The sequence below is a fragment of the Maylandia zebra genome, linkage group LG3, assembly GCF_041146795.1.
Source record: "Maylandia zebra isolate NMK-2024a linkage group LG3, Mzebra_GT3a, whole genome shotgun sequence".
In the NCBI taxonomy this organism is placed as follows: domain Eukaryota; kingdom Metazoa; phylum Chordata; class Actinopteri; order Cichliformes; family Cichlidae; genus Maylandia; species Maylandia zebra.
The window spans coordinates 2,511,734-2,523,879 of NC_135169.1; the positions used below are offsets into that span (position 1 = coordinate 2,511,734).

General features: G+C 44.1%; 1 protein-coding gene across 1 annotated transcript; it reads left to right on the forward strand.

Moving 5' to 3' along the window:
* The first annotated feature begins 6,135 nt into the window (after window positions 1–6,135).
* LOC112432471 (uncharacterized) lies at window positions 6,136–11,747 on the forward strand. The gene is made up of 2 exons (XM_024801027.2): window positions 6,136–8,784; window positions 9,229–11,747. Exons 1-2 carry the CDS (start codon window positions 8,767–8,769, stop codon window positions 10,393–10,395), a joined length of 1,185 nt encoding a protein of 394 aa, XP_024656795.2. The 5' UTR covers window positions 6,136–8,766; the 3' UTR covers window positions 10,396–11,747.
* The last annotated feature ends 399 nt before the right edge of the window (window positions 11,748–12,146 follow it).

Consider the following 12,146-nt stretch of genomic DNA (forward strand, 5'->3'; position numbering starts at 1 on the left):
CTCTTTCAGGTGGCTAGTAGCGGACTTGACATTGTTAATTTCTGAGCGGACTGCTGCTGTGTTGTTAGCAATCTCCGTCTTAACTTCTCTTAGTTTGTACTTGAGGTAGTTGAAATCCTCTGCAAGCGGACTTGTCAGTACTCACCTGATAATCGTGGAGATATCATCTTTCAGAGAGGAGAGGATGTCCGATTTCAGACCTTCATACTCCATTGCGTTTCCTGACTGCGAGCTAGGCGACAAGCTAGGCGACGAGCTCCCACTTGCTTAAGTATAAGTATGCCGGCCCCTCGGGTTTAGATGCCCTTCCGGTTGTAACCACTGGTCCGTTTTTCCCCGTCGGTCACAGGTGTTAGGGGGAGTGATAGTTCGTTTAAATTATCCTTTAAAAGGGGCTTGGAATTGTTAAAATATAAGCTAGACAGGCGTGAGCCCAGTTCAACATGCCTAACTCCATTGTCGGCTAGGTAGCGCCCCCGAAGTCGGCGTACTTCAACAGCTCCTGAATGAAGTCTTCGGCTGCTCTCCTCGGTGTCTGTTCACAGTTTATTGTGATCACGTTGAGAGAAGGTTGAGAGGGTGTTTGGAAAAAAACACCAACTAATCATTAGCTCAGCATGCTGGGAGAAGTTGATGGTTTGCTCGCTTGTTCAATTATTTCCATCTTACTTTGACTGCAGATGTAACCAGACATATTCCAGCAGGATTTGTAAAAAGCATTTTAACAGACACACAAAGCTGGAAAAGTCTTCATAGTCTTTTTTTCTTTAGGTTACGAGCAGTTGTCTAAGCATTTCACTGCATATCGTACCGTGTATGACTGTGTATGTGACAAATAAAATTTGAATTTGATTTGAATTTGGTGAACCTCTCGGCTTGTGATTGGGAGCGTACGCTCCCGTCTACGATGACATTTGTACGTGCTGCTGAACACTTTAAGGTTTAAGATTTAGGGCAGTGCTGCTGTCTGTTCACCTTGTTGACTCTTGAAACCGACACCTTTGCTCTCGAACTGCATTTGTCTTCTGGGATACATTGATTGTCCTCGAAGCTTGTTCTTTAGTGTAAGATATACATGGGGATGAAGCTGAATAATATTCAACCAAAACACAGGCTCGGTGTGGTTCCAATTATGTTAATCTATCATTTTAGAATAGAATAGAATAGAATTCAACTTTATTGTCATTGCACATGCACAGGTACAGGGCAACGAAATGCAGTTTGCATCCATCCAGAAGTGCTTTAGTGATATAGGTATATTACAATATATATTAGCAATAGTATAGATATGTAAGTATATTACAGAAATGGGTCTATTGTGGTATGTTATAATGTACACATTATGAAGTATGTTGTGAATATTCTATAACTAAGTATGTACAGGCTGTAGTGAGTACAAGCTATGTACAGGCTATGAACAGGATATAAATATGAAAAACTATACAGAATATGAAATAAATAACTTTACAGAAATCTGAGATATACAGCTATACAGAAATGGGAACTATGCAAGCTGCAAACAGTTGTAGGGTTAAAAATTATCGAATGTACAGAATGATTATTTACACAGAGCTATACAGTAGTGCAGTTAAGATAAGTGAGATATAATTTCTACAGAGGCTATATAAAGTGCTAGTGGTTGTGAGTAGTGGTTCACTCCATGTTATTATTGTGTGTTTGAGGGTACAGTTGTCCATTGTGTGTGTGTATGTTCAGTCCATGAGTTTAACGTGGGTCAGATGTCAGGAGGCAGAGTTCAGGGGTCTGACAGCTGTGGGGAAGAAGCTGTTCCGGTATCTGGTGGTCTTAGTCCGGAGGCTCCTGTGGCGCCTCCCAGAGGGCAGGAGGGTGAAGAGTCCATGTGATGGGTGACTGGGGTCTTTGATGATTTTCCCAGCCCTTTTCAGACACCGCTTCCTGTAGATGTCTTTTATGGCAGGAAGTGGTGCTCCGGCGGTGCGCTGGGCAGTTTTCACGACCCTCTGCAACGCCTTCCGGTCCGAGGCAGAGCAGTTCCCGTACCAGACTGTTATACAGTTGGTCAGGATGCTCTCGATGGTGCAACGATAGAAGTTCACCAGGATGTCTGAGGACTAGGGATGGGTATTGATAAGATTTTAACGATTCCGATTCCATTTTCGATTCTGTTTAACGATTCGATTCTTTATCGATTCTCTTATCGATTCTTTTTTTTTTTTTTTTTTAAAGGAGAACACTTAGAACTTTTTGTTTTATATCTTCTCTTTGAACAAGATAGAAATTTAGGAGTAACATGGCCTTACAAACCCAACAGTGAGATCTTAAGAGATCCAGCCTACGGCTCTTCAATGGGGTGTCACAGGGTCCCCAGGAAAAAAAATTGTAAATGTAAAATAATAAAATAAATATTCTTCTGTAGCAATAACAAAGTATAACATAAATTGTTCTGTGGCAATTACACAAGAATATCCAGTAATGTCCCTGCCCACAATTAAACACATTCACTTACCTAAAATCGGGGCATCTGCTGTGGCAAATGGGTTCAAGCCTTTGACCACAAACTTAGTCACTGCTCGGTGACATTCGTCTATCCTGGCCTGAAAGGAGACGCTACCGGTAGACTGCAGCGAGAACTGCCAGCGAGCGCCAGCCAGACTCTGTCTGTCTCTCTCATCATGGTCACCTACATGTACAGTAATGGCAGGTCTTGTAATAAGGCAGATTGCGCTAACATAATATGCACTGTTCGTTGATTATTTACCTGCCGCATTAACGGGAGAGGACGTGCAAACGTTAGCGCTGCTGCTGGGTTGAGAGTCACGAGTCCGGAGCGGAATTAAAAACGCGTGTCATCGCGTGTTTTGTGAGCAAATGCTTTTGCATATTCGTAGTGTTTCCTCCCTTAAATGAAATATCTACTTTGCAAGTTGCCCTGTTGTCATCGGTTCTCATAAAGTATAATCAAACTTTTGAGCATTTGAGCCGCTTAGGCGCCGTGTTTCCTGCCAGGTAAATGACGCTCCGCAACGTGGTGACGTCATTCGGGGCGACTGGAATCGATAAGGGAATCGTTTGCAAAAATGGCAAACGGTTCCAAGGAATTGAAACAGTGGGAACCGGTTCTCAACAAGAACCGGTTTTCGATACCCATCCCTACTGAGGACAGGTGGTTCTTCCTCAGAGTCCTCAAGAAGAAGAGGCGCTGGTGAGCCTTCTTGACCAGCTTGGAGCAGTTGGTCGTCCAGGTGAGAAAGGGCTCATCACACAGCCTTGTGGTCATTGTGATGGTAGATGAGCAGTGGTTATCCAGCCGGACATGTTGGGGGCGGTTGGTCAGGAAGTCCAGTAACCATTTGCAGATGAGGGAACTGATGCCCAGATCTGTCAGTTTCCTGATGAGTTGTGAGGGGTGGATTGTATTGAATGCTGAACTGAAGTCTATAAACAGCATTCTGGCGTAGGTGTTGTTGTTGTCCAGGTGTGAGAGGACAGAGTGCAGTGCGATGGAGACTGCATCCTCTGTGCTCCTGTTCTGGCGGTATGCGAATTGGTGGTGGTCCAGGGTGTGGGGGAGACAGAATTTGAAGTGTGCTAGGACCAGCTGCTCTAAGCACTTAGTGATGATGGGGGTGAGTGCTACTAGTCATTGAGGCAAGATGGGTTGGAGTTTTTGGGTATCGGGACGATGGAGGTGGATTTGAAGCAGGCCGGTACCACAGCGTGGGCCAAGGACAGATTGAATATGTCTGTGAGCACTCCTGCAAGCTCCCCAGAACACGCTCTGAGAACACGCCCGGGGATGTCATCAGGACCTGCAGCCTTGTGGACATTGATCCTGCTCAGCACCGCTCCTACATCGGTGGGGGAGAGAGTCAGAGGTTGGTGGTCTGGCGTCATGTCTGCTTTGGTTGTGGTTGTGGGGTTCCCTCGCTCAAAACGAGCATAAAAGTTGTTGAATTCGTTGAGAAAGGAGACATCAGAGGATGCGGGGGAGGGTTTGGTGGTCCTGTAGTCTGTAATGGTCTGGAGTCCTTGCCACATGCATCGGGGGTTGGAGTTGGAGAAGTGTTCTTCTACCTTCTTTTTGTAATGGTGTTTGGCTTTTTTGATGCCCTTCTTTAGATTAGCCCTGGCTGTGCTGTAGGCGTGTGCATCTGCTGACCTAAAGGCGGGGTTGCGGGCCTTCAGGAGGAGACGAACATCCCGGTTCATCCAAGGCTTCTGGTTGGGGTACATGGTGATCCGTTTCTGGGTGGTGACACTGTCTGTGGTTTCGGAGATGTAATCCAGTACAGATGAGGCGTACTGGTCCAGGTCTGTGTGGGTGAACATATTCCAGTCTGTGTTTTTAAATCTGTCCTGGAGCACTGCCTCTGTCCCCTCTGGCCACACTTTAATTGTCCTCACAGCAGGTTTCACACGTTGGATGAGTGGTGAATACCTAGGTGTGAGGAACAAGGAGAGATGGTCCGATTGTCCAATGTGGGGGAGGGGTGTGGCTTTGTAGGCTCCAGCCAGGTTGGAATACACATGGTCTAAAGTCTTGTCTCCTCTGGTGTGGCAGGAGACATGTTGGTGGAATCTGGGGAGGACTGTCTTTAAGTTGGTGTGGTTGAAGTCGCCAGCAACAATAAAAGCAGCCTTGGGGTGTTTATTCTGGTGTTTGTTAATGGCTGCAGAAAGTTCTTTCATGGCCAACCTAGCATTAGCGTCGGGGGGTATATACACGGCAGTGAGTATGATCGAAGTGAGTTCTCTGGGGAGATAATAAGGTCTGCATTTGACCATTAAAAACTCTGCATTAGGTGAGCAGTGACTCTCAGTAGTAGTGGAGTTCATGCACCAAGCATTGTTAATATATATTTTGTTCTGGCTGCTGTGCCGTGGTGGACATTGATCCAGTTCCGTAGTCACCTGTAATAACAGACTGAGACACTTATAATATCATTTTCATCACTGCTCAATAACACTTTCCCTCTCTTATTCTTCTATCCACATTTTAACACATCTCTTTCCATCACTTCTTACAGACACACACAAACACACTTCTCTTTACTGCATTCCTCAGTTTCTACACACTTCATACTCCATGTTTTCTGTTCCATATTTCTGAAAGAGGAAAAAAAAATCATGCAATCAAAACCTGGATCCCGGCTGTACTGCTGAGCTCAGTGCTCTTACTATAGTAAAGTGAGAGTGATATTTCTATAACTAATGTGATATGATTAAATATGTGATTAATACATGAGAAGAAAAATCTGCCTCCACAACACCTACAGGCCAGTGGACACTCTTTCACTGATGAGGATGTACACATCCTGGACAGGGAGGAACGCCAGTTTGAGCGTGGCGTCAATGAGGCCATCTACATGAGAAGGGAAAGACCATCCCTGAATCGCGGAGGGGGACTAAGGGGACATCTTTTGCCATCTTACAATGCTGTGATTACAGCCATTCTCCAACTCTCTGTGAATGGTACTCATGGCCATTGATCAGTGGTCATGAGAATTTACATAATTATGATGAAGGAACTGACCTACCAGCCCATTGTTCCTTCAGTGGTTCTAGTTACTGTTTATAAGATTGGGGAAACCTGCAGTCAGCTGAGACTGAAGAAGTCACTTGGATGAGTGACAAAACGTTTCTCCCACTGAAAACGCTACGTCCAGATGAACAGAATCAACTTTTCGAGATTTACTTACCTGAATGATTGAGCATGCATCAAGAAGAATTTAGAATGGATTACCTTGCTGAATCCTTTTAGACAAGGGACTTAGGACTTACTATCTAATCGTGTCCCACATAGATGATGTTCTCCAGTGCCCACTGTAATGTGGAGAAGCTCACTTTACGATTTTTTGATCAGTAACAAGACAGAACCAGACGTGGAAGCTGCGGGATGCTGGACGGGCTCAGCTGAACCTCTAGCTGTCATGGTGTAGCTGAGATATAATGTACGAATTGTGAACATTCTCAAAACTGTATTGTACATAGGTTATACTTTTTTATTGTGTGAACTTTATTTTTGTGGAACTAAGGTTCCGTGTGTTATTGTTGAAGTGGGACATTAATCAGTGTAACGCCACCTGCGGCCACATTGCGGGTGTGGGGTTTCCTAGCCAGAGCTGTACGGACTCCACACTGGTGAGGCACGCTTTCTGTAGCTCTTCTCCCTGTACTAAATTATCCATAAAAATTCGGTGTATTTGTCTTTGTTAAGTATTGGCTCCTAGGGTTAAAAGCTCTCAAAGTGTTTTCAATCGCTTTGAGTGAGAAAAATGATATTTGGAACTGCGCTTTATCTGTTGTATCATCCGTTTGTGTGGAACTGACTTGTGTTAAACAGGGTGAGGAGAAGCCTGCTGCCGCTGTGTGACACTGATTTTGCTGCTGCACTCTGTTTTATAGGTATGTGTAAATGTGTAGTTTTTGTTTTATGTGTATAATGAGCTCATGTCCCGAGGCTGTGCTCTGAGCAGTATCTTCAGCCATGTTGGGAAGAGTTAAAAAGTTGTTTGAATATGTATTATGCAATTGACCTATTTTAATGGGAATTTGAATGTTATACGTTATTGTTAGTGATTCCATAATTGTCTCTGTTTTACCCCACTGTAATATTTGATTTTGAAGTGGCGGTTGTGAAAATTATTATTTTGATAAGTTGTATTTTCTTTTATATGATGCAAGCAGAGCTGTACGGACTCCACACTGGGTGAGGAGAAGCCTGCTGCCGCTGTGTGACACTGATTTTGCTGCTGCACTCTGTTTTATAGGAATAAACCCTGTTTCCAGCCAGTCCGTGTCTGTTGTCACAACGCAGTCGACCATTTCACATCTGCTACAATGGCAGGATGCTGGATGGGCTCGGCTGAACATCCAGCTGGCGTGGCAGGGCGAGCAGGTGCGAAAACCTCTGGCTGAGGCATGGCAGGTGACGGCATGGCAACCACAGACGGCAGGGCGGGCTCTCCAGAGCACTCAGCAGGAACTGATGGCGGAGCGGGAGCTGTGGAGTGCTGGGGTGGTTCGCCTGAACCCCCAGCAGACACTAGAAGAGTCTACACAAACTGCTCAGTGACCCCCATGGAAGCAGAAACAGGCTCTTCGGGAGGTCCGGAGCAAAGTTAGTCCTCCAAATCAGCCTCTGGATCCAACCTGGCCTGGGTCTCAGTCCCACAGGGGCTTTGCTGAGCCTCACGGCTAGCATCTCCAGTGAAAACAGTCTCGAAGCCTGACTTCTTAGAAGCATGGGTCGTGGCATGATCAATACACAGAGATGCTAGATAATTGTGCAAAGGGATAAGATGTTCTGTGGAAGACTTGGGCAGTAACTTGTCAGTCTTAGTCCTTTCATGAACATGAACAGTCTCTTCATAACCGGGCCAATGAACTAGCAAATCTGTGTTGATTTTAGCTTCCTCCTTAGAAAAAACACGCGGAACACAGTCACCCACCTCATGCTGCTGTAAGCCGGGGTGATGACGTGGACACCGCCTCCTCCTGGAAGCCACGGTTGTGGAAGCTGGCGCTGCCATGGCTGAGGTGAATGTGGTGCTAGAAGCAGCCACTGGTTGTGTCCAGGAAAATGCAGCACTTGTCTGCTGCTGCATCGACATGGACCTGGAGACAGGCGGGAGGCTCAACACGCCAACTTTAATTCCTGTATCTGGTGTAGGGAGAGCTGCGTCACACAGGGGCTGGAGTGATTCGGTCTGCATGCTGAGGGACTTGCTGCTTTGGCAGTGAATGGGAAACTCCTCCAGTTGTAGCCAAAAAAAGTCTTTGTGCTGCTCCGATAAGCGCTCCACAAAAAACAGGTTGGCAGCAATAATCCGACATAGCAGGACCCGAATAGATTCTTTCTCCACCTCCTCCCCTTGAGCAGAGAAGATAATCCAAAATCCATGGAGCTGTGTGACGTGGACACTGTTAAGCGTTCAAATATTGAGGAGGAATACAGGAGGGATTCAAAATCACAACACTTGTCCAGGAGGGTTGGGACAAACGATGATTTTAATAAACACACGTGTGGGGGGATGAACACTGTCACACACTCAGCGTCAATCTCCGCCCAATAATACACAAGCAGTTGTTTTTATAGCATCACGGTATTATTTATGATGCCCCCTCATGTGTCAAGCAGATACAACCCATATGGAAAAGAAATAGTAAAAACTTATATGATTTACTCATGAAAGTGGCCACTTTCATGAGTAAATCAAAATAATAATTTTGATAAATTTTGATAAATAAATAAATTCTCCATTTGTAAAATAATTTTAGAATTCCACATTAACAAAGTGAGTTTCGAAATGTTTTTTAAAAACCTCATTACATTTCAACCATTACCATCCTAGGGGCGCTAGGATGGTAATGAGGTGCTTGAAATGTTGTAGGTGGCTGAGTTTATACTGCTACCATTGAGACTGATCGGGACTCCGTCTTTGTGGATCTATGGAAGTCCATATATACAGGGTGTAGCATCCCCTGGGTAAAGGTGGTGATCTGCAGGGGGGTCAGGGGTTTTTCCCTTTCAAGTTCTTGTAGGCAACTGATGACTTTCTTTTTGTAGTTGCTTCTGGGGTTTCACCTTGAAGCTTCAAAGGTATTGTTGTCACTGAGGAGTTTAGTCATGTTTATTTGATCTGCTTCTTTTTGTCAGGGATAAAATACACATATATATACTTTTTGTGTCCCAGCTGAGTAACAGGAGGAGAAGAGTCTGGTGGTGCAGCAGAGGAACAATTTCAGCCATTTGGACTCAGCTCAGCCACTACAGAGGAAACAATGTCTTCAACACAAAAGGTGAGAAGAACATCATAGTTACACTGTTATTGAAACTGTGTGTACAGCTGGTCGGTTTTTAAAAACCTGTTAACAGCAGCTTTATCTTTTCCATCCTGGGCTCCTCCATATATACAGAATCTACATTCACAACCAAAAACCACAGAAGTTGCAAGAAAATACAAAGATCTTATTTTCTCTACACACATTGAAACCACAATATCATCAGTTGAACTGAAAAAATTTTCTGAAGTTATATAGATTCTTTGATGATCAATATTTCTTCAATATTGTCATTTTGTACAACTCTCATTGTAGGACATCATTGTAATGTGATACTATCACCAGAAGGTGGTGGTAACACACCAACAATGTGTTTTTTTGACATGTTTGATTCCACCAATTTCAGTTTGTTCCACGACTGCATTTCACTCACTGCCTGTGTTTGTATCTCTGTCACTGCAGGACCAACATGGAGCGAGAAGTCAGCGCTCTCAGGAGGCTGACAAACCTCACAGAAGAAAGGGAGAGAAAACCTACAGCTGTGATGAGTGTGGGAAGGAATTTACCCTGGCTGGACACTTAAAACAACACCAAATCATCCACAGTGGAGTTAAAGCGTACAGTTGTGACTTGTGTGGAAAGTCTTTTACACTGGCTCAAACCTTAAAAACACACCAACTCACTCACAGTGGAGTTAAACCTTACAGCTGTGAGTTTTGTGGAAAGTCTTTTACCTTGGCTGGACACTTAAAAACACACCAACTCATCCACAGTGGATTTAAACCTTACAGCTGTGAGTTTTGTGGAAAGTCTTTTACCCAGGCTGGGGGCTTAAAAACTCACCAACTCATCCACAGTGGAGTTAAACCTTACAGCTGTGAGTTGTGTGGAAAGTCTTTTACCCAGGCTGGGGGCTTAAAAACTCACCAACTCATCCACAGTGGAGTTAAAGCGTACAGTTGTGACTTGTGTGGAAAGTCTTTTACACAGGCTGGAGACTTAAAAAGACACCAAATCATCCACAGTGGAGTTAAACCTTACAGCTGTGAGTTGTGTGGAAAGTCTTTTACCTTGGCTGGACACTTAGAAACACACCAACTCATCCACAGTGGATTTAAACCTTACAGCTGTGAGTTTTGTGGAAAGTCTTTTACCCAGGCTGGGGGCTTAAAAACTCACCAAGTCATCCACAGTGGAGTTAAACCTTACAGCTGTGAGTTGTGTGGAAAGTCTTTTACCCAGGCTGGGGGCTTAAAAACTCACCAACTCATCCACAGTGGAGTTAAAGCGTACAGTTGTGACTTGTGTGGAAAGTCTTTTACCCAGGCTGGAGACTTAAAAAGACACCAAATCATCCACAGTGGATTTAAACCTTATAGCTGTGACTTGTGTGGAAAGTCTTTTACCCAGGCTGGAGACTTAAAAAGACACCAAATCATCCACAGTGGATTTAAACCTTATAGCTGTGACTTGTGTGGAAAGTCTTTTACCCTGGCACAAACCTTAAGAACACACCAAGTCATCCACATTGGAGTTAAACCTTACAGCTGTGAGTTGTGTGGAAAGGCTTTTACCAAGGCTGGAAACTTAAAAAGACACCAAATCATTCACAGTGGATTTAACACTTAAACCCCCCCAGAGAGCAGTCATAAGGGAATCCACACAGGAGAGACACCATACAAGTGCAGACACTGTGACAAAAGCTGGTCACAATCAGGTCATAGTAACAAAGATGAAGATGGTAATATTGTGTATCTGAGTGACTTTTAGGTCTTTATGTCCATCCCATGTCAAATCGGAGCAGAAACAAAGGTGTTGCATTTATATTTTTGTTGAGTGTAGTTTTTTATCTTGTAATTTTAACCTGATTGTTTGGAACAAGTCTGATCAGTAAATTTATGGAGTTATACTGAATGAACTCTTTGGAAAAATGAAGACTCATTTTCTTTCAGTAAGCTGAGTGTTGTAATGTAAACAGTAAAATGTAATTGGACGTTGGCAGAGATGCTTTTTATTTCAGGCGACGTTCAGAATAAAAACGTTGAAGGAATTCCCTGACTTACAATGTCTTTGTTTAGAAGTGGAGCGACGCACATGGATCCATTTCTCAACCCTGTCGTCACTGTGGTGGTGGGAAAGAGTTTCTCTGTGATCTTTGTGGAAAAACTTCTAATCATCAACGGGACCAAAAACCACATCAACGTAGCCACACTGGAGACAAAATGAACTACTGCAAAGAATGTGGGAGAGGCTTCCACACACCAAGTACATTAAAATACATGACCTCTTCCACAGTGGGGTCAAAAAGCACATCTGTGACCAGTGTGGGTCATCCTTCACCACTGGACGTGAGCTCAATGAAAAAGCATAAGGGAATCCACACAGGAGAGACACCATACAAGTGCAGACACTGTGACAAAAGCTTGTCACAATCAGGTAACAAAGATGAACGTACACACATGGAAGTGAACTTCAGCTGTGACAAGTGTGACAAGAGTTTCAGGAATGTCAGTTCATACTCCGAACACAAACGATCCCACGCTGTAAATAAACTGTTTCACTGTTACCAATGTGCAAAAACATTCACTTCATTATCTGCTCTGTGCAAACATCAGCCTGATCATGCAGGACTGAAATCACTGGATGTTAATAGGAAAATTGTGCTTGGTAGTCAGTATAGTCTTTCAATGATATAAGTTTGCATATGGTAGAATGCTGCATGTAATCATTTGTGTGTAGAAGTATATAGTTGGTGGCATATTGAAAGAATGTCTCATCCTAGGAGTTCTGTAACATTCTAGGGTGTTCACCCCCACATCCTAGGAGCATGGGAGAGGTCGTACCTTGTCTTATTGTTTTACGGTAGGATTAACGTAGCTATGTCAGTTTAAATGCTTTTTTACATATAGATGAACTGTTGGATTTTCCAGACCAGCAGGTTAAGGGAAGTCGTTTATGGGGCCACACTCTGAACCCCCCCCCCCCCCCCCCCCCCCCCCCCCCCACACACACACACACACACCTCCACATTCCAATGTAAGGAACAAACGCTCCCTGAAGTATAAATAAAGACCAGGGCAGTTTCTCAGTGCGAGTCTCAGTTCTGGAGACTGCCCTTGCTAGCAAGAAGTTCTGTGTGTTTCTCTTCTCTGAGTCTTTACTGAAGAAGTGTTTTAGAGTATATTTCTTAACACTGGATCACAATGAATCTGAAGAGAGAGAAAGATCCTCTTCTGGTTTCAGGCTCAGACTTAAAAACCTTGAGATCAGGCTCCACAGAGTTCAGATGGAATCTCCTGTAAAGAGTGTCAGCTGATGCCAAACTTGGATCTGATGAGGGAGCTCTGATTTCTGGACCTGCAGTGAATAATCCTGAATGT